At 43.1% G+C, this 27,705-nt stretch overlaps 1 protein-coding gene across 3 annotated transcripts in view; it reads right to left on the bottom strand.

Moving 5' to 3' along the window:
• Positions 1-27,705, bottom strand: part of B9D1 (B9 domain containing 1) — a 391,264-nt gene that overhangs the window by 77,929 nt on the left and 285,630 nt on the right. For 2 of the 3 annotated variants that reach the window (XM_069645671.1, XM_069645672.1), the window contains one exon: positions 1,214-1,281. The exons of the other annotated variant lie outside the window; for it this stretch is intronic. In XM_069645671.1, the coding sequence (XP_069501772.1) occupies positions 1,214-1,281 (68 nt within the window). The remainder of the gene's footprint in view (positions 1-1,213; positions 1,282-27,705) is intronic. 3 annotated transcript variants of the gene reach the window in all.

The following is a 27,705-nucleotide window of genomic DNA, read 5'->3' as shown; positions in this document are numbered from 1 at the left end:
ACCTAAAGAAGTCCGATCTTGGTAAAGGTGTAAACCTTCTCTCTTCTTTCTCATAATTTGTCGAAAGAATTGGTGTTTTCTTCGATGGAGTCTTCGAGGGAGTCGAAGGAACCTTCGACACACTCGACGAAGCCTTCGACAAAGGCGTCGAGGATAAATTAGGCTTCGTTATCAGAGCATGAAGTTGCACCCGACTTCAACAATTTTTGTTTATGAGGGATCAGAGAGGCACTCGATCCTCGAGGATCTCTCGACGACTTGTAGACTCGAGATCTATGGGTACTACTAGGCTTAACCGTTGTAGTTCCCAACTTCCCTGCGTCGTCCAAAGGAGCAACCGGGGTCTGGCTTTTCTGCGGTTTCTTCGAGGGGGTCAAGGCCGCATTCTCAAAGACCTGCAACATTCTTTTTCTAAAGCTCTTCCACTTTGAAGGGAAATCCGATCTAGTCGGACATCAAACCAATTCTGTCGATGAATCAGACGATGACGATGGAGATCTATGTCTCCTTTTGAGCTTTTTAGAGGAAGACGAAGAAGATAGTCTCGACCTGCTACGAGATCCGGATCTCTTAGAGTGCTTTTTACGGCATTCCGATTCCTTAGAGTCGGATGATTTTTTATGTTTTTTAGATAAGGCTTTCCAAGAGCCCTTCAATGCCTCCCGCCCCACCGCTAACTTACTTTTCCTCTCACGTAGAGCCTTCTCCGTCATTTACTGACAGGAGCCACAGTCGCCGGTTCGATGGTCTAAGGCCAGACACCACAAACAGATACGGTGAGGATCGGTGATGGACATCTTCGATCCACAGTCATTACACTTCTTAAACCCAGTCTTGGGAGTCGAAGCGGTCGATTAAGAAGACATTTTCTTGACAGAAAATCTTGAAACGCGTCGTTCACAAGAGCGAAGCAATCAGAAAAACGGAACTAAAGCCAACAGGCGCGGCTCGACCCATTTATACCATCGGTGACGTCGACACGGTACGGAGCCCGTCGAGGGACATTCAACGCCACGACCTCGAGCACAGGGCCTTCTGCCGAATTTTTTTTTCCGATGCAGCGAAGCTGGCGAAACGAATTATCACAAGATGAGGAATACGTGGGAGGACACAATCCATTTGAAATAGCCCTTTTGTGTTTTTGGAACATACTGAATAACCATAGGCTTAGGTAACCTGCATCAGCGAAGAGCTGAGAAAATTAGAACAGTACCTTCTCTTCCTTCCCCTTGAGCCACAACCTTTGGGTCAGTGAATTCTGGACGACGTCCCATAAACCAGCTGCAAGAGAAGCAAATTATATCAAGCTCTATTGCATCATACTCACATTTTATATTTTGTTGGCAGAGAGAACAAACAGTGATTTTAACATTGTTTTTGTTGATGAGGCTAAAGTAAACGTTTTTCATTTTTTGGGAAACGACTCACTGCATTGCCTTGCATCGGGCAGAACGAATGGGTGTGTCTGGGTAGAGTAACCAATTTTCACACAGTGTTTTTATTTAAGTCACCAGTTTCAATCTCATCCCGTGGCTAGCAATCAACATGCATTATCATATGCCATTTTTTGTGGTGGCTACTGTGGAATAATAGATTCAATTGAAGCAGTTATGAGACATCACAATAATAAAATGGTTGCCACCACATCTTCCAAAAAAGCAGCAGGCAACATTACATTTTTTTCATTGCAGAATGCTGTGATCCTGGTAAGAGCACATCTTGAAAAGCAGGCATTCTCCTTAGGCAAACGACATATTGTATGTAGGGCCTGGTGTTCTAACACAGCCAGAGCAGGAGAGCTGTACTGTTCGATTAAGGAGTGGTCTGTGTTTGGTTGGAAATACCGGAAAATAATTTATTAAAAACAAATGCATGTCTTTTCTTGTATCATTTGTATAATTGTGTATATTTGTGTATGCTGGATGAGGAATTTCTGATTTGTTGATAATCAAAAGAATTGGAGCACTAGCACTTGCAGCATTTATGCACTTTAGCAACAGGGATTGGGAACTATACTACCAACGGATGCGTGCATGTTCTGAATTGGCCATTCACCTAGGAATAGAGGTGAACAAGGGGCGGGAGGGTATGGTATCTGACTAAAGGACAGTTGGGTCGAAATCAAAAATGTTGTGCTGCTAATTCATGTTTTATGTGATGAATGTATGTCAGTGTTTTTTTAAATGTAAGGAATTAGGGAGGCATTGCTGTGATTCGTGGTTGCTACAACGCTTTTGCACACTCTCCATGCCTTGGAATTTGAACAGTATATATATTCCCTGGAGGCTCACAGCAACAAGGGAAGTGCATGGAAGTCACCTGGGATCTAGTGTTTATTTTTGGTTTCCAGGGACCATAATACAACAGCTTTCAAAAGCACTGCATCGACAACCTAATTCACATGAAAGCCCACGGGTGATTCAGTCTTTGGTGTGTAATATACAAAACCTTGCAGACTTTTTAAAGATTAAGATACTAGAGATGACATTTCTGTTTCATTAACTTTGTATTTTTCTATAGGATTCATGTTCACTGTGATCAATCCAATGGAGTCATCACAGATTCCCCGTCAGTAGCCTCCTCCCATGTGGCTAAGGGACGGCAGCCACTTCCTGATCCTGGGGGTGGTTTTATAAGAGAGGGTCACATGGGAGGAGACAACTACCAGGGAGATGTTTTTAGTTCATTGGACAAAACGCGGTATTGCCCCTCTTCCCCATGAGGAAGACCCTCTAATACCATAGTTCTTAATGGTCTATTGTCATTCTGATCAGGCCCCAACATATGATATGATAAGTTATTTATAAAGTGCTGCTACACAATCGCTTTTAGGCGTGACAAGACAAGGGAGGGAAGACGGATGGAGGACAAGACAAACTATCTTACTAGGCCTTGTGTCATTCAGATCGTGCAAGTGTGAGAACGAGAAGTGCAAGGGGAAAGGGAGAGGGAAGTGCACAAACCCTCACTACTCACACAACACCTTTTCTTTCTGATGTGCCTTTGTGAAATCTCTGAGAAAAATAATTTAAGAGTTAAAAGTCCAATAACCATGGACTCCAACTCCCATAACCACTCAGGTACTGAGACAAGGGAGTTGGTGCAAAGTGACAGGAGCTCGAAGTACAACATGCAGTCTAGTTTTTCCATCTCTTCACTTCGCGGGACATTTAAAGATGCCAACCGCATTACTGGATTGAGCAGTGCAGGAGAAGACGGTGAACTCCAGGCTGAGGCTCACAAAAGCAAAGTACACAGTGAAGGCCACCGGAACAGGAGAGACGCCACGTATTAGCGGGAAGGGCTGTGGAGACACTGGGAGCCATGCAGGAGCTCCTAGTTGTTGGGCCGCTTGAGTAAGCAGCGTTTTAGAGTCTGGACCGAGACACAGAGCCGATGTGTGACCGCAGAGCCGCCCAGAAAGCTGGAGGAGCATCCGCTGACTCCAAAGTGGTAAGCGGGTGAGGCACAAGCAGAGTCGGCTGCTGGAAGGAACCAGTGAGTCTGCCCAAAGCAGCTGGGGACCACAGGGCTTACCAACAAGCACGCCAGAAAGTGTTTGAATGGTACACAATTGCTAATGCTGAAAATACCAGAAGGATGTTTGAATGCAGTCAATGCAAAGTATAACGACAAACACCAATCCAGTACTTATGCATGAGATGCCAGTGGGGGAGAGGTTTGAGCAAGTGTTACCATAGGCAAATATACCAAGCTTTTGAGATCAATAAAGAAGAACCCAGAAATGTGAGAAGCTGGAAAAAGTAGGTACATTTTCATTGGTTGGAAAAAACAGAACTTCGAATTGCAAAGAAACAAGGTGCAACCCGTCATGCAGATAGCAATGACTTCCCTGAAGAAGGGATAAGAATAACTGTTAGTTTAACGATAACATAAATAAAAGGAAGAACACAAAAAACAACTCACAAATGTTTGATGATAAAGAGGAAAATTGGTGGTGGCTAGCTGGCACTTTGAACGGTTGTAACAAGAGTTAACGCTATGAAGAACAACTGGATGTGAATTATCGTATTGGAACCTGGACTACGAGGAGGTTCAGACATCTGTTCAGCGATACATCTCACAGGACCCACAATCTCAATATTTTGTGTCTGCAGGAAACTTGGCTTTCGACAGCTTCAATAGTGGAGAGATATGAAATATCTATAGATCCGACTATAAGGGGGATGGATGCCCCATGGCCGGCCTGCTTACGTTAATAAAGAAAAGGAGTGGATGCCGAAATGTCAGCTGGAATAATCCAACACCATATATTCAAATAACGGTAATCCAAGTTCCTGATGAAGTCAAGGTAGAGGGGGAATAGGATACACATCCTAAACATATATTGGCACCATGAAGCAGCGGGAACCTTCACTTTTGTTGATCTAATTGGCAACATTAGTAGTGTGAACTCATGTCCAAACAAAATACTGTGCATAGACCTCAACATCTATTGTCTAACACCAACCAATGTAAAAAAAAAAAAAAAGAAAAGTGCAAAGACAGCGAAAAACAGAAACTTGATAAACCACTGGCAGGAAGAACTGGAGGAAAGATATGTCCATGCTTAAGGGAAACACCCTTGGTGACATCCCTCCAAGAGTCACATGGAAGAGGAACTACAAACATCTATCTTGGACTACTACTTTGTCTCAGAAGCTATCGTACAAAGAATAGACAAGTTACATGTCACCCCCATGAGTCAGAGTGATCACAATCTTGTGGAAATAACTTTCCACGTCCAGTCGATGGCTCGACCAGATGTATGGAACGCCCTTGTGTCAGTAGAATCAGAGATCTAGATTACGGCTAAAATCGGAAAACATCAAGAGCATCGTAAAAGAATATCAACATGGTCTCACTGGTCATAACATTAATTAAGTAGAATATCGCCCCTTATTAGACCAATACGTGGAAAAGAAACAGGGATTACGCAACAGTGGGTTAATAAAAAAAGAACAAGTTTGATCTTGAAATTCTCAAAAGGAAATGGGAGCTTCGAAAAGAAAATTGGAGACAGCATGCACTTACACAAGGAAGAACTGTAACGCTCACCTGGTTCCCACGGGGGCGCTGGTCTAGTCTGGATTGCTGTGGCCTCTTCTAGCGTGATGCGCAGGACCCGGAACACTGATTGGACAGGACCTCCAAATCGTGCTTGCCTGGCCAGTAGGAATATCCTTCTGCAGATGAGAAAGGGGATTAACAGTCTGCAGAATAGTGTGCTAGCTCCCCCCTTTCCCCCTTCGTTTCTCTCTAACTTCCTCCAAACCCTGGTTTAAGCTCACCTTATGGTTTGGAAGGATGAACTCTCCATCCTGCTTCTGGTGCAGGGGCACGCGTTCGTCCAGTTACTTCACTGGTTTTCAGAATGGCGCTGGCAAAATCCACTTGACTTTCCTGAGCGATGCGCCGTAAGTATGAAAGTTCAAAGTTCAAGTGAGGCCCCCTTTATGTTGTCTTTCTAACCTGTGATATGTCCTTTATTTCAGGTGCAGAATGAAGGCGATGCGTCGAGGGGTTAAACTGCCGAGGTGAGTAGTGATGAGGGCGATCCCTCTAAATGTCCTCATCATTCCCCAGAAATGTCTCTTGTCCTTTCCCCATAGGGGCCGGGGTAGGGTACCTGCCAACGGGGCGGCGCCGACCCGAAATGTGGAAGAAAAGCCGGTAAGTATTATGGCTGTTAATCAGGCTTTCCTTCTGTGTTCCTTCTGCTCACCTTTTGTTTCTTCCTCTCTCCCCTAGGTGCAGAGATGTGGCGTCCGATGCTGACAGCCGCGATGGAGCCGGGAGATGTCTCGAGGACAGGTGTGTGAAGCGTGGCGCTGCAGCGAGCAAGGCAATGCTTTTAAATGGAAGTCTTTCTTCAGGGATGCTGGCGAGAAGATTCCGGATGCAGGTAAGAAGTTTGAAATAGTCCTTGGTTTTCACCTTTCTCTTCTCTTCCTTCCTTGCAGGTCTTCCAGGTTCGAGGCGGGCGTGGCTGGAGACCAGGAGCAGGAGCAGACACGGTGAGCGTTAAGCTGCAGGAAGCAGAACAACGCGAAGCATGAGCTGCTGTCTGGGCGTGGCTTAAATAGCCTCCAAAGAAGTCCCAGGTATGTATCCTTCCCCAACTAGGTATGTATCCTTCCCTGGCCACGCCCGAGTGAAAAAATAGTCCCTATGAAAAAATAGTCCCTTTCAGGTCTCAGGGAGGCCTGAAGCGTGCAGCATGGTCTGCATCAGGCAAGTGCACAAAACACCTCCCTTTATGAGCCTGGCGCCTATGGCGCCAGGACTGATGTCCAACATGAGCCTGGCGCCAAAGGCGCCAGGACTGAGTCCAAAGAGCCCCTATAAGGGGCCGCTGGGCTTTTACCCGAGGGCATGATGCCTGCTTCCGGGGGTGCTGGGCCAGGCCTGGTGCTCCAGGGGTAGGCATCATGACAAGAACAAACTCGTGCCAAAAAAAAAAAGATAAAACTAAAATTGGTTGATTTCACAAAAGTACATAGAACAACGTGATTAGTACTCTTATATGTAAAGACCCAAGAGAGGAAGCTCATAACACAGGTAACCCACAACAAGCCATTATAAGTAACATGGTGTCAGAAACAAACTGGGTCTAGCATTACAATGAGCTATACAAGAAAAAGAGCAACTCAGAAGCTCCAATCTTTCCTCAGCTCACTCACTGGGACGTCAGTTTTGAAAAAGACGATATATTGAAGGAACATTAAACAAATTAGTTCCTCGAGGGCTCCAGGCCCTGATGGAATCACAAACCACATGTTGAAAGAAAATACTGTTGAGTGGACAGAATTCTGTATGGAACTGTTCACTACAATAACGAAGGAGCGTGTAATCCCGGCGTCATGGAAGACCGCGATCGTGGTTCCGATCTTCAAAAAAAAGGCTGCAGATCTGCCCATAAAAACTATCGCCCAATCGCTCTCCTTGATGTCATGGGAAAGATCTTTGCCACTCAAATCCAACAACAGATGACTACAAGGATAAAGTCAACACATTCTTATGATCCACGACACGACAAACAGGGTTTGTTAAGGGTGTTGGATGTGCCTTAAACCTGATAATAATCAACTTCCCAAATATGGAAGCGATTTGACAAGCAACCAAGATCTACCTTGCGTTTATCGATCTGGCACATGCCTTCGATAGCGTGTACAGAGAACTATTATAGCAAAAACTAAATAAGTGGAATTGCCCTGTCAGCTTGATCATGGCATTGAAAGAACTATATTCTGACACCGAAATAAGGATTCGCCTTCATCAGGCCGGCACCTTATCAGCACCAATAAAGACCTATGGAGGAGACAAACAGGGGTGCCCACTGGCGTCTCTTCTCTTCAACCTGTTTATTTTGGACATTGGTGAAACCCTAGTTAGTGTCCTAGCTTTCCCGCCCAAAATCAACTGGAACCACATTGGTTGGATGCTATATGCGGACGACTTGGTCCTTTTAGATGTTAGTCCAATTGGTCTCCAGCTGAAACTTTTATTACTGGAAAAGTATGTGGAAATGAATGGGTTAAACATTAATCCAACGAAATCGGAAATACTAACCTTTCAAAATCTAAAAGGCAGAATCCAGGACACTCAAAAGAAGTTCCAATGGCATCTGGAGCAAAAAAAGCTAATTTGTACGAACCACACCAAATACCTAGGGATGTGGATACATTCTAACATTAACGATGCACCCTGGGTGATCAAAACAAAAGCAAAATGTAAACAACTGATGGCAGAGGCAACACTGAGCAATAAATAATTTGGTAAATTCTCCTTGAAAGCAGCAATACATTTCTTCAGATAAAAAGCGGTTCCAGCATTGATTCATGGCGCAGAGTGTGCCTTGCGATGTTCCTGGTCACTGTGGGCAACTCTTCATAAAAACTTCTGGAGAACAACACTTTGGCTCCCAAAAGGAGTGCCCACAGCATGTCAGATATGAGCTGGTTTTAACATCAATAAATGTGAGAGTTGTCTTTAGCACCTTGATTTTGTACAGAAAAGTGTCTGCGAAAGAGACCTGTCCAATTCAACATTTCACATAACACCTGCAGCAGTAAAAAGGTAACAACTCTAACACAATGGGATGAGCGGTGCAAAGAGGTTTTGAAGCAACTTAACACTGACAGGGAAACACTAACAATGAATCTGGAGTCGGTCAAAAAGTAACTGTTTCTTCAAGACTGGATTGACAACGCTGACCAGAGAAATAAACAGACTTATTCAAAATGCTGTCAGTGAGGTAAAAATCACTGAATAAACTAACTACATATCTGGAGAAATTCCCTAATAAATTATACAGAAACACATACATGAAATTCCACCTAAACCTATTTCCAACCAAAGAGGTTGTTAATGCAGGAAAATTATGCAGTTCAAGTCCTTAATTGCAGGTTTTGTGATCATACAGAAGAAACCCTGAAACATCTAACCCTTTACTGCTCCTTACCATGATCGCTGAGAACTAAACTTTTAGGACCCCTCCTGGTAGGAGGAACGTACTCTAGTGGCGAAGACTGGTGGTTGTAGTGCTTTGGGGGGAACAAACAGAAAACTACTGTTTGCACTAACCATCTTTTTGGATCAAATCAATAAAAGAATGACGACAGAAAATAACATTGAAAATGGAAAAGAACAAGAAGCACAAACGTGAAACTGTGGCGGGCGACCTGGAAACCTAATGATATTATCAACTTGATATTTAAAGGAAGATGTTTTTCTTTTACTCAGTTTTATGATGTATTCAATAGTAAAAGTGTGTTCTTTAAAAGTTTTTAACAAACTAATAAAAGTAAAAATTAAAGAAAAAGAAAAATATACCAAACACCTCCCAGTATATGCCATTGCGCTATAACCAAATAACTGTGAAACGATTAAGAGAAGTCCTGGCAGGTGAATACATCAGACAGCTGCAATCATATAAAGATTCCTGGCAGGGGAGTTTAGCAGGCTATCTGCAAAGTTACAAGAAATTCTAAAGAAAGACTGATACAGAACTTATTGCTTAACTTTGCGAGTCCAATGAAGACACACAGGAACTGCTAGTAAAAGAAATAGGTTTACATTCTATTTAAGAATCCAGGGGAAGGGAACCACCCTCTGCGTCCAGGGGTCTTTACCTTGATGAACATTTTTGTTAGAGTCATTCTTATACTTTCTGGTATTGAACACTTTTGCTAACATCAAGTTAAAGTCATTTCCATGCACCCCTTTGTTTTTTTGTTTAAGTGTTCGGGTCAGAATAGGACGTTTTGGACACAAGGATGGCTTTTCAGTTACTGACTGACACTGAAAGATCCTTAGTTTTTAGTTTCTAGAGTTAGAGGGGTATTTTCACAACCCCCTTTTTTTTTTGCTTAATAAATCTTATCTTGAGAACATGACAACTTTGTGCCTGGCTTTCATTTCTGACCCCACACATCACCCATTAACTTTGCCTCTTCCAGTCAAATGCCTCACATCCCACTTGCTGTATCAGCTAAACCTGGGGCAAAGAAACTGGGTATTGCACTAACCCTAAAACTCCTGCGTCTCAAAGTTTAAAGCTGAAAAAACACATGTTGAGAGAGCTCATGGGAACATTGTAAAGTGTGAATTTCGGACCAATGGTTCCATCTTTCATAGCTATTGCAACGGTACATACATTCTTACATCTTCAACTTATTAAAGTTTATGGTTTTTAAATTCTTGGGAGAACCTGTGCAGTTTTCTAATACTGCCAAGTGTAAATATCCAGTGTTTAATCATCGTGCATTTTACAATTATCAGCCTGATATGAACAAAGACAATTTGAGAGGGTTTAGATTAGAAGGACCAAATCTATTCAAAAACGGAAAGACGGCAGAACAATCTAGTTATTGTTTTATGGGTAGTTGCCCACCATCTCCACTGATCATTTCACTTCTATTGATATCATAGATCTTTAATTGAGCACCTAATGGAAAAGAAAATTACTTTGAAAGCAAATAAACACTGGCCAACTGGAGTCATCCTGGCATAAAAAGAGATCAAGTTGTGCAATCCAAGTGGTCTTGTATGGTGCACGTCTGCCGTAATGGTGGCCTTGCTACACTGGGGGTGGCGGGATGGCCTGCGGTGTACTGGAAGGGGTGTGCATGCAGAGGCTGGCACACTTCACTGTGTTGCAGGGCGGCGCTGTGCAGACCCGAGGGAGGACAAAATTAGAGTTGAATTTGCTATAAAGTCACTGCCGGTGTGGTGTGATATGTAAAGAAAATTGAATATGGGGGACATTCCGAGTCGGGCGGTAGGGGATACCGGGCACCGGTAAGGAGACCGGTGCCGGTAATCCCCTACCACCCGATTCCTAGGTCTCCTAATGGGACCCGTAAGGTAAGTTTGGTCAGACCACACATCCCTTACGGGTCCGGTTAGGGGACCAGGCAGCTAATTGCGGGCCTGCCCTTAGCAGGCCTGTAAATAGCACCTTCCCCATTCCCATTGAGCCCTATGGGGGCTCAAATGGGAATGGGGAATCGCATGTTCAATGGGGACTTACCGGTCCCGCCACGGTCGCACTACACCGGTAAGTCCCCATTGAACTACACCGGTGCCGGACCCGTTATTGGTGGCAGTCATGGCGCAAATAGCGCCATGACTACGACCAATCTCGGAATGAGGCCCTATGTTTGTCAAAATTAAGACAACACATGCAAATTCTCTATATGGGTTAGTAAACGACATGGACACACTCATTGTAACAGCACAGTTTTAAGTTGTATGTAGGTATGTGCTGAATTCCTAAAACATTTAGGCATTAAATAGATGACTTACTAAACCCAGTGTTTAGTAATGAAGTTGGAAAGGAAAATTCACACATGGGAATGGACTGGAAATTATGAAAATGTAAATAAATTAAAGTCAACAAAAGAATATAAAAGTACCTTTTTGAGGTATAGGGAGGTGTAGAGCTCTAATCAGAAATTCCCAAATAGAGAGGTGGCAAGAACCTTTATGCATTTTAGATTACATTTATTATTGACTCATGAGGTGCTGGATAGACATTAAAAACTTCTGAATCATCCAGAAGGCCTTCTGGAGAGACGCTCGTAACACTTGCAGATACTGCGCCTCAGAGAGATCAACCTACTATAGTCTTTGAATTATTCACATCCACCTAATCAACCGCCAGCAAGTAAGCGTGAAGAAACAGGAAGGTAAGGCCAAAGCAGTGTAAACTCACATAGACCCCATTGCTCAGTAGTTCATCTCCAAAGGTTCACTCCAACTCATCCAACAAGTCACCTGTACATTGCCATTGTGAGTGACAATGTATTGACATGCTGTCTCCCAAAGCACGATGACCTTGACAACAACGAAACTTTGTATCCACATGGCACTTAATGCCACTATGGGCCAGATACACTCACAACTTGCCAAAAACAACATGCACGATACAGAAAAAGATTAAAAAACACAGTTCAAATCTTAAAAAGAACAAAGTTTAGCCTTTGATGATCTCAACTTTTCCTTAGTTTCCCCTTTGTTTTGGATTAACCTTCGTTGTTAAATTGTGTATTGTATTTATACGGCTGATGTGCTTTGGAATAAAACCTATGCACAAATAAAATCTGCACAGTTGTTCGACATTTTTTTATATGCAGCGCCTTCTACCACATTTTTCAAGTTTTCCAATATTTTAAATAATAGCTGCAGTCTTACCTTTCATCAACATTAAAAAGATGAACTTCTTGGAGGACCAACAGAATTCAGGCCTACAGTCTCAGGTTGCTGAGATCCCAACAGCCATAGCCTGTTAAGAAATCCTACCAATACCTTTCCGTCAATCCACACAGCGCATCCTGCCAAGTATTAAAAAATAAATCCATCAGCTAACCCTGTCTAAACACCCCTGAAAGATGCCACAGTGTATAACTGTTTGGAGGGTGTTTTTGATGAGGTCTTCCAAATCCCTTCGGCCGATGCATTTGTTTTCTTCATTGCACTCATTCTTTACATCTCATCGTCTGTATTCTTAACCAGCTAACTCTACACCTACTACCATAACCAACACCCATCCAACTCTACAGTAGCACCTGCGAGCTGCCTCCCTGTCAACAGGTTAAATCAAACACTCTGCAAGTTTCCCTACTCTACCACCCAACCACATCATTCCCAAGGGTTTCCTCCACGCTGGCTGAACACAAAAACCCAGCAAAACACTAACATCACATAAAACGCACAAATACAGTCCCTTTAAGATCGTCCCTCTCCACTCTGAAGTGTGTGTTCTAGTAAAGTGAGAGGATCATTCCGCACAGGGCGGTATTTCTCCTGCCAGTGTTGTAGTAAATGCTACGAACAGGTATACTTCCCTAAATTCCAGAAAAGCTGAATACAGCTAAACAAAAAACTCTCCCGAACTATTGCCAGTGATACAATTACCTATGCAATATGACATTACAGCCAGTACACCCAACACTGCAGAAAAATACTGTCAAAAAACGGTAGTAACGACCACCGAAAAAAGAACAGCTCTGATCTGGTCTTAAATATTGTCTTAGCAGTTGCTGCAATGCAAATGTTGTGTTTGAGGTCACATAACACCAACCTTTTTTTTCCTGCAGGGCCCTCTTGCAGTCCCAACAAATTAACATTTGTTTAGTCCGGTAGCATTTTACCACCGATTTTACCATTAGTCAGACATTTTTATGATGGATGCTTTGCATGGATCTGCAGAAAAAGTTAAAGAAATGTGTTTCTTCAGTGCTGATTTTACTGCAATGGGAATTACAAATGCTTACTGATGAACTGGAATACCAAATTTAGCACTCTTATCTGCAGTGGAGGGTACCAGGGAAAGAACAGTATTTTACCACCACCGGCAGGATTTGTGGAATTTCAGGTTATGATGGTGGTTTTGGAGGTGAAGGAAGGCTGTGGTACAAAACTGTTGTATTTGACCACATGCTTCCACCCGTAGCTGTTTACTGGATTGCCAATCCAGGGAGCCCAAGTGCACAAAATGAATTCAAGATGGAGGGGAGGAGAAGGGGTTAGATCCCCGGCGGTTGCAGAGTCTTTCGGCCCTGGTTTGACCCTGAACCCGTTGTTCAGGGTCGAAACACGTGTCGGCATTCCTGTTTTTCATTTCCTGATAAACATTTATAATCAAGCATTTGCATTTCTGAATATTTTTTTTTGCTTTAGTACAATTTTTTGGGCAATGGTTTGGGCAACGGTTCTCTCTAAAATGACATTGATCATGTAGAACTGTGTACTCAATCAACACCCGTTTGGGCTGCGCAACTTGTTTGGGGTGACACCCTTCTGTTTGCCTATATACATAGGCAAACAGAAGGGTGTCACCCCAAACAAGTTATACACACACATATATATGTGCTTGTTGCCGCAATCTATTTACTATAAAGCTAGCCTCATGAAAGCTTTTTCTGCTTGCGTTACTTTGCATCTGTACACTTGTGAATGGCTTTAACAATTTCATTGTTTCTGTAGCATAAGCCTCTTCATCTTGAGCCCAAGATGTTGCTGATCTTTGATACCTTCTTGATGCCTTATAGAATCTCTGCATTCTCTCGTCCCTGCATCTCTTCTATGTACGTCAACTCGACTCTTGCATGACATCACCAATCTGCTTCCTCATTCAGGCATACTGCTTCTTCTGGGATTTCATTTAAACAGCCATCATACTGTCTTGAATGCAGGTATAATTTTCTCAATGGGAACCTTGCTTCCAGGATTTCCTTTGGCATCTGTCGTTTCAATTATTCTGCATATGTCACATACTCTGGTTTACAACATATAGGCATTCTGGGTAAAGTGGTTGGGGGGGTACTTGGCTCCTTCTCTACACTAGGGTGCCCAACCCTGATATAAGCTCCTTCTTCCCTTTGGCTGCCTTTTATCCACCCCACATTGCCCTCTCGAATAGATGTCAGGAGTGGGAGGCAATCAAGCTGAGGGGGTGGGGCGTTAGTGGTATGCTAAGTAGGGGTCAGGGAGGGTGGGGGAATTGTCACTTCCAACCGCTTTGAAGGTTTGGCAGGCATTGAGGAATTGGATCGACCTGCGTGCCTTGGGGGAGGGGCTTTGGACTCTGAAGAGCCTTTAAAAGGAACAAATTGTAACGCCTCCCCACATTGCAGAGTGTGTGTCCCTCCCCCCAAAGGCAGCCCCGACATTCCTCTGCTGGAACATTGCAGGTACAGTGTCAAAACTTTCAAGAAGGGAAGTTGCGTCATATTTGATATCTTGAGACATCATCCTCTTGCAGGGGATGTGGGCATTGAATCATGTCTGTTTGTATGGCTATGTTTCAATTCTCACACCAGCAAGGAAGGGCAAAAGAGGTTGTTGCTATAGGGGTATGGTAATTCTGCTTATGCCCTACTTGAAACATTACATAGTGGGGAGGGAACTGAACAACCAGACTCTACAATGCGTGGCAGTCTCCCCTGAGCATGACCAGGAACTGCTCTTGGTTAATTTTTATAATAGCCCGCATGCCTCAGACGAGGATTGCCTAGGGGCGTTGAAAGAACTTTTTGAATCTGACCATCTATTAACGCTGTGTGAGCACATGGTTGAGGACCTGGGGGAGGGACTTTAATGTTAAATGGGTACCAGTATCCCAATTGACCCGGTGGATCCGGGTGAGGATTTTGTATATGTGATCCCTAGACCCCAATAGTCCGATGATAGAATGTGCTGCAAGGAGCATGCAGTTGAATTCTTGGTTGGTTGATTGGGGAGTTCGTTCATTGAATGGACAGGTAGGCTCAGATGTACTGGGGAAGCCTACATTCTTAAGTACCCAAAGCACATCAATAATTGACTACTTCTGCATACAAGTCCAACACCGGCCTTTAATTGTGGATTTTGCAGTTAGTGACGAGATCAGTAGTGACCATTTGCCTCCGAGGATGGTTCCGAGTTTGGTTGATCCCCGGTACTCGACTGTTAAATACTCACATTTGGATCTCTGAGAAATGAATCCTCTATGCAAACGTAGGATAAAATGGGATAGTTGTGATCCAGAGTCTACCCAGCGTGAGGCAATCTTTTTGAATTTGGATAATATTGTATCTAGCCTTTCTCCTGATGCAGACCCAAGGGTTGTTTTGCTTGCAACAACACAAATCTGGAATTCCCTGACAGATGTATTCCAACATGACTTTAAAACAAAAAAAAGTAACACGCAGAGTTGGTTTGATGACACGTGCAGGTTAGCACAGAAGAATCTGAAGGGGACCCTGCAGGATAAGGCCAGCACTAGGGGAGAGGTTATTACTGCCAGGGTGCAGCATAAAGGTGCCCTGTCTGTAAGAAAAGACTATCTAGAAAACCTCACCTGGGAAGAACTTTTACTGTCCGTTAGGAGTGGGGATTCCCAAACATTTTTGGAATGTGTTGCTGGTGGTTCGGCTTTTAAGAGGGGCAAGAAGGAGAGAACTATGAGAGTGCAAGGGTATGGTCAGATTCTTTTGAGTCTTTATTTAAAGGGGAAACAGTTAGATATGAGGATGGGGAGGGAAGCTGTGCGCTTCGTTTGACTTTAAAGAAAGTGCACAGCGCGGTTAGTCGGCAGTTGCATAATAGGGCGTGTGGCCCAGATGCAATACCTGCCGACCTATTTAAGGAGGAACTGGAAAATGGGTCCCTGTGCTCACAAATTGTTTTAATGCCCATTTGGAACTTGGGGAATACCCAAGTGCCTGGAAAAACGCTATTATCTATCCCAATTTTAAAAAGGGGGATCCAGCAAGCCACCTATCCTACAGGCCTATCTCTTTGCTGGATACCACCTTTAAGATCTTTAGCCGCACGGTCCTGGAGCATCTGAAACAATGGATCTCTGATAATGACATTCTGTTGGACATCCAATATGGCTTCCGGCCGGGCTTGGGGACATGAGATTAGGCGCTTAACTGGTGGGAGTATCCTCCATTTTTGTAAGGGGTGAATCTATTTACCTGGCAGTTATGGACCTGAGCAAAGCCTTTGATAGAGTTGATAGAGCCACACTATGGCAGGTGCTCGGGTCCATGGGATGCCCTGGAGAATTGATAAAGGTACTGCAGATCATCCATGAGGATACTAGAGCCCGAGTGAGATTTGGCGAACAGGGCCAATGAATTGGATGTTTTGAGGTGGGCTCTCGTTGTAGCCCCTGTATTGTTTGCCCTCTATATTAACGGCCTATATAAGGCATTGGTTAAAACATCGGCCAATTACCAGATAGGTGCACTTCCCCTCCCGGTTCTGGCATATGCAGATGACACGGTTCCAACTGCCTGCACCCCAGTCACTCTGCAGTTTTTAATTGATGCCTATACTGCCTTTATGCGTGACTTAATACTATATGTAAACACCAATAAGTCAGCAGTAATGGCATGCTCCAGCAGGGGAGGTTAAAGGATAAAAATTAGTTAAATGGTGAGCAATGGTCAAACTATACCGCTAGAAGAACATTTTGGATTAGTTTGGTATCACTTTCAGTGAAAACTGGCAGGGACTTTACATATAGAGAAACAGTGCTCCAGAATGAAGTAGGCATTGAAAGACTTGTTGCGCTTTATTAATATCTGTCAAGGTCACCCAATTAAGTTCATATTGGAAGTCTATAGAACACAGAGCAAGGCTGTAACGAACTACAGCGCTGCTTTGTGGGGTAACGAGAAAACCCTCCCATAGAAGTTATAGAGTATAGCTTCCTCAAAAAACTCCTTGGTCTCCCCAGTTCCGCACCTAATTTTGCTGTACATATTGAACTGGGCATTACACACATAGGTGATGAATGGCACATGGCCCCACTCTCGCATTGGTTGGCGCTCTGGTCATATCCAAGAGCTAAGTTGTCACACACGACCAGGGCGAGATTTAACTTGCTCTGGCTTAGAACCACCACTAAGAACTGGGTGAGAGCTGAGCAGTGCACAGTTTGTCTGGGGTGTAGCTCTGCAGAAAAAGATCTGTTGCATTTTATCTTACTTTGTCCCCTCTAGCGTGATATAAGACAGAATACTATTGCGCTGTTGCTCAAGGTGGCTCATTTTACACAAAGCACACCCTGCTTTGATTTTTTTACTGCATGCTGAAACAACCAGAGTTGCTTGGGGTTGCCCGGATTTTGTGAGAAAAGCCTGGTATCGGAGGAAAAAGTTGCTTGAGGGGAAGTTTCAATTGGTTTTTTAATCTGAATTGTCTTTTATTGTTTTAAATTCATATGTACCTTGATTCTATTGATGTTAATTTTTCTAATTGATCTATTTATGCAACGTTCTTTTTTTTTTTTTTTGGTTTATGGATGTTTTATCCGGATAAACTTTGATGATGATGAAAACACATGTGCTTGCCTCCCCAAAGAAGCATGAAATCCTAAGTCTGCATTAAAATTCGGGAGAAAATTAAATAGCCTATAACCGTTTTCTTAACAAGCTGAGAAACATACAAGCAGCTGTGCACCAAACTAAGGTACAAGTCCATGCTTGCTTCTGCACACAGGATTCAAGACGGTTTTGCTGACATGGTTTTGTTATTTTCTTTGTGCTACACCAAAACAAACAGAGCACTTTATGCTCCTGAACTAAAGTTCTTTAGCATTCTAAAAATATCTCCACTTTTGAAAGACTGGTATCGTCTGGGGGGTCGCTAGCTTGTACTTTTGAATCAACATAATGTCAAATGTCGCAGCAGGCAGCTAGATGCGCCAATCAATGATAGCCCAACACGTCAGTACTTCTTAGGATAACCTGAGCTGTGGGATACATGATGGAGCAATCGCTAGAGGAGCATCTCTGTGCATCATTAACGTTTTCTATTTTGCAAATAATGTGTGTTTTCTAAATGTGATATCTAATGCACAACATTTGGAAATATGCTATTTTCGATGTTCAATGTTGTTTTCCATGCTGCAGCAATGTATCTTGCACACGTTCTATTATTGCAGACAGTCCTCAATTTGCACTGTGAGATGATTAGGACTATGGGAAAGACCAAGATTTAAAACAACCAAGTACCTCAGAAATGAGGAAGAATTTACTTAACAATACTTGGACTAAAAATCAAATCAACTACTCGAGTCTTGATCCTGAAAACCTTGACACAATGAAAATTTAGACTCAATTTACTACAGGGCAGGCGTATTGCCAGAACACAACAGGCTGTAACCAACCATTTGTACGCAGTCCTGATAAGGCTATCCAAACTTGGGATCCTACATCAGCATGCTGTGTACAATGCACAGGGGTAGGTTGCGTGGCTGTTCATAAGGCAGCCAATCATTTAACTCATCCACATTCGAGTCTCAATTGGACAGGACTTATTGAATGCAGCTGAACGGATCGTTTAGGAGTCCAAGTCTGGTCATTAAAAACTGGAAAATACACAAAAGGCAGAGAGACTTTGAAAAAGTCTAAAGACAACCCATTTAATGCTCCTTTATGTTCTATACTTTGTCTATTCAAAGGCCTCAAGGCCTGCTCTGAGTCACATCGCTTCATGCTTGATTTTTCAGGCTTTTAAGTGGTATATAAATAGCCTCTATTATCCAATTACATTTTTAGTCAATTTACCTCGGAAAGACTGAGGTCTTAGTCTGCCCTGGCAGGGTTCGAATTGAAAAGTGGAGAATGAGCAAATGTCAGCAGCCAGTGATTAACTTGTGAGATATTCTTCCTGACATGCACAGATAGTCCCCTTTCTGACACACTGTATGCACATTGATCTCATAAAGGAAAAGATACTCACCACTGCACTTCTAGCCCATAGTACTTTCCAGCACACTATTTGGTGTCTCCTTAGGAGCTATGAGCTTAAGGGTGGGGGGGCTTACTCCTAGTTTAGAGTAAGTTCGAGCGCTCTGCTTTGTGACAGGGAAGCTACCAGCCACTGAAAATAGAACCCAGAGGATGGCTCCAATAGTTTTATTTTCAGTGCCGATTTGTGCTCTTGCTACAATTAATTTGGTGGGCTCAAAATGTATTTCCCTTTCCAACACGCTGTCACGTCTATCAGTGCACAACCCTGACTTACTCACTGGTTCTGCAACATGCCCACGATAGGCCTTGTTGCTCCTAATGCACATATGTATAGGGATAGAAAGTGGTCAAAATAGAAAGTCGTCACAGAGAAAGGCATAATGCCTTGCATAACACAGTGGTGTCAATTAGCATTTCACTGTACCAACGTCTCAGAGGAGCCAAGAATGACTAACGTAAAACATACATGATTATTTACACATACAAAATCCCTCATTACATTCTCACTACAATAACACAATCTTCCAACATATTTGTAATCTTAAACTACCTTCCAATTGTTCCTCTGTTCTCACATATAATTCAAACACATGTGTTTGTTAAGTAACACGTCTCTTCTTGGCAATCAAAATCAATATACATCTGTGCCCTAATCATGGGGCATAAATCTTATTTCCATTGAGAAAGAAACAAGCCTTATCCTTTCTTCTTGTGAAAAATCAAAGTAAAAATACATTGCTCGATTCAAATCACCTAGAGCAATACTAATAAAGTCATTCAAAACCTACTCTCCGGTTTCCAAACTAATCAAAAAGGTTGGCTCAATAAAATAATTATTGTATTTCAATACAGGTCATCTCAATAGATAATGCAAAGAACCAATCCACTGCATCAACCATAAAAGAAAAGCCCAGAATTGCAGCACATTATTCTGTCAAGCAGACCCATAGAAAATGGACTCTGGGGTTCAGCTTGAAAAGCATTCACCCGCTGTCATTTCTGACAGGATCTCAGCATATCACTGTCACAGAAAGACAGCTCTAAGGGGCTGTCATGACATATTTATAGGGTCTACATTGGACTCCCCTTACCATCAAAAATGCTGTCATCCAGTGGGCAGAATCTCAGCTTCTAATCCTAACCTGTATAAAATGGAAGTGAGTTCCTTGCCCCATGTGTGATGTAGGTACATTATTTGAGAAGTACCTCCCCTTCTAGCAAGATGCTAAATTATCAGCCTTTAGAAGGTGGCTAAAATATCAGACCTTAGCAAGTCGCAAAATGATCAGTCCCTAGGAAGATGCTAAAATATCTATGTAGGATTTATGTTAAAGACTCTACGTCACACTTGTTGTACTGTTTCTCCAGGCAGCCTGTTGTTTATTCCCTTAATACGGAGAATAAAAGTGGATTTCATTACACGGCCTACTAATGCAGTATGCAAGCATATGGGGTTCTTGCACTGGTCTGTTTAAAACTCTGTATGTAAGCATGTTTGCATGCATGTATGAATGAATGCTCAAGCTCTTTAAAACTGCTAAGTGCTTTGCTATAATTAATCACTGAATGAAATGTGACGAATCTGACAACTTTGTCACTGATTCCTTGTAAGGAAGCCTCTCTTATGTGTCCAGGGAAAGGCAGAAGCTACCTGACTCTGACCTTGGGGGTGGCTATCTGCGGGAGGACCAGTGGGAGAGGACAAGCTCCAGTGAGACAAGAAAAGACAACCAATAAACCCCTCAGTTATACCTTTTGATGACAATCATGTACCCTTGCAACATTCCTACATGGCTTACTGTAGAGTCGACACAGATATAAATATTCGCAGCACAAAACCTCAGTTATCCCACACCCTCTCCTTTTGGTACTGGGACGAGGAAGAGTGATGGAGTAGTGAGGATGACTAGGCAAGGTAAACCTATGCCATGCTCTAGTTATTGGAGATCACTGAGAAAGACCTGGACTTTTAAAATCCATACAGGTGAGGCAAAATCAGGGAGATCGGGAGAGCCAGACACTAGAAAGGCGGCTGAACGGTGCTGAGACCGTGAAGGAGACCGAAGGCACAGAAACTGCAGAGTGAATTGCAGATGCCAACAGACATGGCGTACCAAAGAGTCAGGATGGGAGAAGTTCACTGCAAACAGCCGGAGCTGCCTAAAGCAGAAGAAGACAAAGCGGGAAGAGAACTACTTCGCAAACGCATTTCCGAAGAGACATAAGGAATGTTGCAGATGCCGTCCACGACCGGTAAGCCCAGGAAGAATGTTTTACTGGGACGAACCTGGACAAATGCCATGTGCCGCAAACTATGCTTTTAAAGGGACAAATATTGTGAATGGAACTTATATTGTGAATGTAACAAGCCTAAGTAATGGCAGAGACTGTATTTCGAAAGTGAACAATGTAAACAGAACAAGCCTAAGTAAAGGCACAGACATTATTACTGAAACAAACATTGTGAATAGACCAAGCCTAGGTTAAGCAGAGATGTTATTACTAAAATGAACGTTGTGAATGGAGCAAGCCAGGGGAGGCAGAGATGATATTCTTGAAATAAACATTGTGAATGGAAGAAGCCCAAGTGGAGGCCGAGGTTTTATTTCTGAGAGTAAGATCGTTAATGGAACAAGCTGAGGAAAATGCAATAAACTCCTTTCAAATACGGACAGCGTTAATAGTGCAAGAAATAAAGGAGTATTGACCCAATATTGGAGAGTTGTTATAAATTGGATGAGAGCAAAACTACGTAATAAATGTGAGGAAGGGTCAATATTGACAAACTGTTATACAAAAAGCAGAGCGGCCCTGGCAAGCTAGTGAACCAGGCAAACAGTGGGTCTGATACGGACACTCAAGATGATATCCTGGCAGGCGAGTAAACAGTAATAATAAAGACAAAGGACAAACATGAGGACCCATACCCAGTTTAAAGCAACAAGGAAACATACACTGGCAGGGGAGTATACAAGGGAAGGAAACAGTAATCATATTCTTGCAGGAGAGTATACCAGGAAAGATAGGATTCATGAAGTTCAGGCATCAAAAGACCCTTAATTGTGAAAGTGTACATCAGCCAATGGCGGTCTCATGCCCCTTTAAGAAGATCAAAGATAAACCAAGAGAAGAGGCCAAAGTGCTAAAACCCTGGTAGGAAAGTAACCATAGGGAAAAGGGAAGTAAACAAACTCTGAAGCTGTGTAATAACAATACAAGAAGGTGATACTTATCCCTTGAAAGAGGCAATAAAGAGAAAAAAAGAGTGACATCAACAGACAGAAAAGATACCTGAAGGAGAGAGGAATCTGCTTGGGAAATAAAAGAACATAATTGCGTACACCGAAAGGCCCGAACTAGTTGAGAGAATCTAGAGGTAGTGAGAATCCCTAGGTTACTGGTGGAGCAGCATTTCCCTTTGTGCACCGTAGAACTTTATATTTGGAACTTTATACATCGGAAAACCAAAGAAAACCCTATTGTCACTTTTCATTCAGTTCAACATATGAGGGTCTGTTTAGAGTTTTGACACAGGACAAACAACACTATTTGTTAGACATCCTGACACAGACTTATTGGTTTTACTGAGGCCGGGAAACCCCTCCTAGATATAGGGACAGATAGGATTTCCCCAAACCCTCTAATTATTTTGACAATAAAAGTTTATAACCAAAAACATAACCTAATACTGTATCTGATTCTTACTCTTGACCCCTTACAGAAAGTTAACAGATAAAAACACACTTGTCACTATGTATGTGGCTACTTTGCAATATGAGGCTATTACAGGCCTCCAAGAACATAAAGCGCTTTGAGTGCACGTCTGTCTGAAGCATTATGTTGTCATTTCAAAATAGTAGGATATTCCAATATAGCACATTACTTGATCTGTCTTCAAGGCACTACATTCTACTGGGCCATGTCAAGCCAATTCTAATAGGTGAATTCTGACTTGCAATTGTATCTCACCTTTTGCTCCTATCTGCAGAGCAGAATGTGTGAAATCCCATGACAACTGAACGGGCATCCTTACCCCATTGGGTACAACATAGGAGCTGAGAATACGGACTAGGGGTACTCCGATGAATCTGATGGTGTGTTACTCCTTTCACTGTGGTGGCTTCCCCCATGTGGCCAGTGGACAACGGCCGCTACCTGATCCTGACCCTGGGGGGCAGCTATATGAGGGAGGACCACATTGGGGTAGGTAACCCACAGGGGAATGTCATGACATCATCAGACAAGACATGGTATCCCCCTTTTCCTTTTGAGGATATCCCTTCTATTCCCCATACCTTCATGGCCTACTATTATAGCTCTCCTCATTCCCTCTCCACAACTACTGAAAATAACTCTTTAAATTCTCATAGAAGTCATCAAACTGAACATTTAAAACTTCCGAGAACACTTTCCCAGACTCTGCTTATAAGTTATCACAAACTAACTTCCCTTCTTCTAGGGATAGAAGTACTGCCACAAGGAAGCTGAGCCGAGTTGTGAAGATCAGTGAAGGCCCAGAGCATAAGCCCCGCTCTAGTTGTTGTGAGCTCATATTGGCTGTCAGGACATTTAAACAGCAATGCCAGCTGGCTGGAAAGAGTTGGCTGGAGAGGTCGAGTCCTCTACCGAGGGACTGCAGGGCCAATGCAAGGTCTGTGGAGCCAACCGGCTCATGGGTGAAACCGAGGGAGGTAGACTGCAGAGACTCTGTACGACAGAGGAATGCCAAAGGAGGGAGCATGGCCTCCTGGCTGCAGCTGTACTGAAGAGCAGCCTCTGCACAGGAAGGACAGGAACCACGAAGCAGAGGTGGTAATCCTGAAGGAAAGAAGCAAAACGCCAACAAGCTGCAGCCAGTTCACCATGGGAGCAGCCTTTCCCGCTACAGCATACCAGTGAGTCCACCTGAGGGAAGCAGTGACACTGGGGCATTTCGGCAATGGGACAGAAAGCGAACAGAAGTAAATGAAGCAAATGAGAAAGAATAGGAAGTGCCACATTACTTAAAGAAACAGAGCAGAATAAATATTGGAACTTGTCACATTTGCAAGTATGGGCAACGCGCTTATGAGAAGGCCCTGGCAGGTGAGTATACCAGGCATTTCAAGTAACTAGTGTTTTGTGTATGAGAAGAGCCAATTACTTAACCCTGGTAATGTTCTTTCGACTGAACGTTACTCCAACATATTCCTTATCTTTGATATACTGCGATATCCTGCTTGCAGCTTTGGAAACCTTTCACAGCTGAGGCTGCTGTGCGTCGTTTTCGACAAGGACGTAGACATCAGCAAAAATAGCATGCACCAAGCCCAATGCCTCAGTTCATGGGTGGAACATCCAGTCGAAACAACATTACAAGGGGGTAAGTAATTTGTTCTTTGAAGGGATTGTGTCCTCCCATGTATTCCTCATCTTTGATAGACTCCCATAGCCGTACCTTGTAAGAGGTGGGAAAGGAGAATTTATCTCTGATGCAGTGTAAAACAGCTTTTCCAAATCTGGTGTCCTGGCCCGATAGAGAATCTAAGCAATAGTGTTTTGGGAAGGTATGCACCGAAGACCAGGTGGCAGCACTGTAAATATCTTGCACTGATACCCCTCTCCAAAGGGCGCAGGAAGTAGCCACCCCTCTAGTGGAATGTGCCCTTAGACCTTCAGGAACTTCTTTTCCAACCAGATTGTAGCATTCGGAAACGCACAGGATTATCCAGCGAGACAGGGTCTGTTTACAAAAAGCTAATCATCCTGTCTTAAGTTAGACAGCCTGTTAATATACAAGCTTAACACTCTCGTTAATGGTCAAATAAAGTCCAATGGCGGGATGGTGCTAATCTGTCTATCTGTAACCGAAGCATGAATACACCAGTCGTTTTACAGCAGACAGAAAATGTTTGAGGTGTTGCCCTGCAAGCTATGAGTTTAGTGGTATCTTCTATGTCTAGATCTTTGCAAGCATGTGAAGAGAAATTAAGCTTGCAGAGCGAAAGTATGGCTCAAATTATGAAAGGGCAAGTTGTCAATGCAGATTCCTTGGCCAAAATGTGGGACATGCACAAATTAACGAGGGCAAAGAAATCCTATATGACCTCGGTGGCCATTCAAACAGAGGGGGGTACTGTTTCAAATGACTCCCCGGCAGAGGTAACCAAGGATAATTCAAAACCAAATTCGATTGTATCGGTTATACCGTGTTTTGATGATGTTATTTTGGAGAGTACAAAAGGTGGGGCTGGTCAGATGGTAACAGGAGAAGAAAGCCTGAATGTAGTGCATGCAAGTTTGATTGACTCACCTGTATCACATGTGAAAGACAAGGTGGTTGAGATAGTTAACCCGCCCAACAAACACAATAATAAAGGTACTAAAACAGGTAATAAAGGCCCCTAAAACAGTAGCAAAAAAGCTACCGAAGAATCAACCGAGACTAAAAAATACAGGTAAATCTTCAGTGAAACACTTTTTTTTAAAGGTACTGTCAACACCGAAATGTACCACTATGGCTACAGCTGAGGCCATCAAACAAAAATATCAAGTCCGAGCCCTTGACCGTAGGAACTTTCGCCCACTCCAAGCCTTGGAGTAGCCATCATTAGATAAGCTCGTAGATGAAATAGCAAAGGCTGACAATGGTTTAGATGAAATCCCAATCCTTCAAGTAAAAACAACAGCAAAAGTCTTGTCAATGGTAAATATTGAACATGGGAGTATTGATCCTGCCCTGCAGGCTCATCGTGCAGAGATCAGGAAAGTAGTCGACGAATATATGGCGAAGGCAACTCCAACAATCCTTCTGCCCCCAGGGAAACCAAGTGGCCTTTCCAACCCAGAGTAGGTTCACAGGGATAAAAGTAGATTGGTCTTAGAAGCATCACTCGGAGTAGAAGCATTCCGCCCGAGTATCCACCCCATGGATAAATCAAGTCAGTTAAGCTTAGAATTAATAGAGCCTGTGAAGACTGTAGAAGCGACAGACACTCAGAGGTGTAACAACCTCTCACCCCACACCTGGCCTGTCCATAGGGGACTTATCGCAAATATAGGGACCTTTAATCACCCTAATTGAGACTGCAATCATGAAAATGCAGGGCCCATTTGTTCAAAGTGACGAGGTCTCCTCTATTGTTAAGGGAAATCACAGCAAGACTACACCCCATAGGCCCCTGTTGAGAAGCACACCAGTATCATTTCCTTTAGTGCTGTCCTGTAGGAGACCCCCCTGTACCCAATACGACCTTAACAGGTGGGCGGTGATGGCTATCTTCTCGGACATTCCCCAACTACATGATGTTGTTTCTACAGATATGTCATTGGTAGAATGCACAGTAGAGAGTCAGCTAAACTCAGTAATACTGTGGTTCAAGTCCAGAGTAGTTCAAAACGTGGTCTGGCAGGCTAAAGAAGAGTTGTTTGCCCTGGGATTTGTATTGGAGCTTCTATCTGACAAAATCATAAAGCAACCGGTGCAGTGTGTGAATATGAATGGTTCGCGAAAAGGTATAGATGGTAATAATCATCACCAGTCCCTGCATATGGGCCCAACACTAGGTAACAGGACCAGTGCACCGGTCCAAAAGTAGGGCGAAGGTTGGGGGAGGATGGAACGGATCTCCTTGGTAAGTTGGAATACCAGGGGATTCTCTCATCTTTTAAATAACGATCAGAATAATTTGAATCAATATGATATTGTTTTCTTTCAGGAGACATGGCTTACTGTGGTACCAATTTGGGATAACCATGAAATACTTCTAAACCCAGCCATCAAATTGACCGTCGGCCGTCCGATGTCAGGCATGGTAATAGCAGTCAGAATAGGCAGAGGCCTGAATGTTGAGCTTTGGGCAATGTCGAATAGACACATGATGTTAGCAAAACTAAAGGTGGGCAACAAGCTTTACGTCCTATTAAACATCTACTGGAACCCAGTTGCCATGTCGGACGAAGTCTTCTTTAAGGATATCAACAATATGTTAGATCTGGTTGTTATGGAGCCCAATGTAAGAGGAATTGTAGTCGCGGGGGACTTACATTTAAATTGTTTCAGTAAATCAGGATGCAAGAACAAATTGAGATGGGGAAGATGGCACTCATTTGTCAAAGCCAGAGGGCTAATAATGTTAAATGGTGCCTTTGAAACCGATATCCCACCCGCTCCGACATGGCAAATGGGCGACAGTAAGTCAGTAATTGATTACATTTATGTAAATGTGGATCTATGGCCAGCGGTATTGAACTTTTGTGTGGCAAAAACAGAGGCCAGTGATCATAACAAACTTGAAGCTCATTGGTCATGTGACCCGATAACTGGTGGAAACGAGTCAAAGCTAATGGACATAATTGGTGAAGTATATGCGGGAGGGAAAAAACTCTGATGGACAGAGAAGGAGGTATTTAACCTTGACTGTTTACTAGATAGAGGTCATCAAGATTATGCCCTGTTGTTAAGGTATGATAATAATGAAAGACCAGACTTAATCCACCGTAGCCGTGACCAATGCAGTAACAACAAGCTACCCTTACAGCATCTTCATGTTTTCAATAAGGAGGTAAAAGAAAGGAAAGCAAAACTTTGCGCAGATCTGAGAGCGGTACAAAATGAATCCTTGTCGAACAGAAAAATTCTTTCCTCTAAATTGAAAAATGTATATAGAAATTGGGTGAGAGGTCAACGTGTAACTCTGTTCAAAGAGGATGGAGCGAGCATGCTGAAAAATCTAGCTGGGAAAAATATATCAAAAATATGGGCGACCATAAATCACTCCAACTTAGGCTCTCAAATAAGCCTTCAGGTGAATACAGTCCAAACTCAGAAGTGTATTGCCTATTGTTCGCAGCTCTATGCTTGCCCATCTCCGTTGGGTAGCTATGAATCTTCCAGACAGCATGTGCCCTTCCATCTAAAATTTGATGTGGAAGATATTACAATCTTGATTAACTCTGCCTCGAACTTCTA

This window comes from Ambystoma mexicanum, chromosome 2p (genome assembly GCF_040938575.1).
Source record: "Ambystoma mexicanum isolate Mex_15411 chromosome 2p, UKY_AmexF1_1, whole genome shotgun sequence".
In the NCBI taxonomy this organism is placed as follows: domain Eukaryota; kingdom Metazoa; phylum Chordata; class Amphibia; order Caudata; family Ambystomatidae; genus Ambystoma; species Ambystoma mexicanum.
This window is presented reverse-complemented; position numbering and strand designations above follow the sequence as displayed.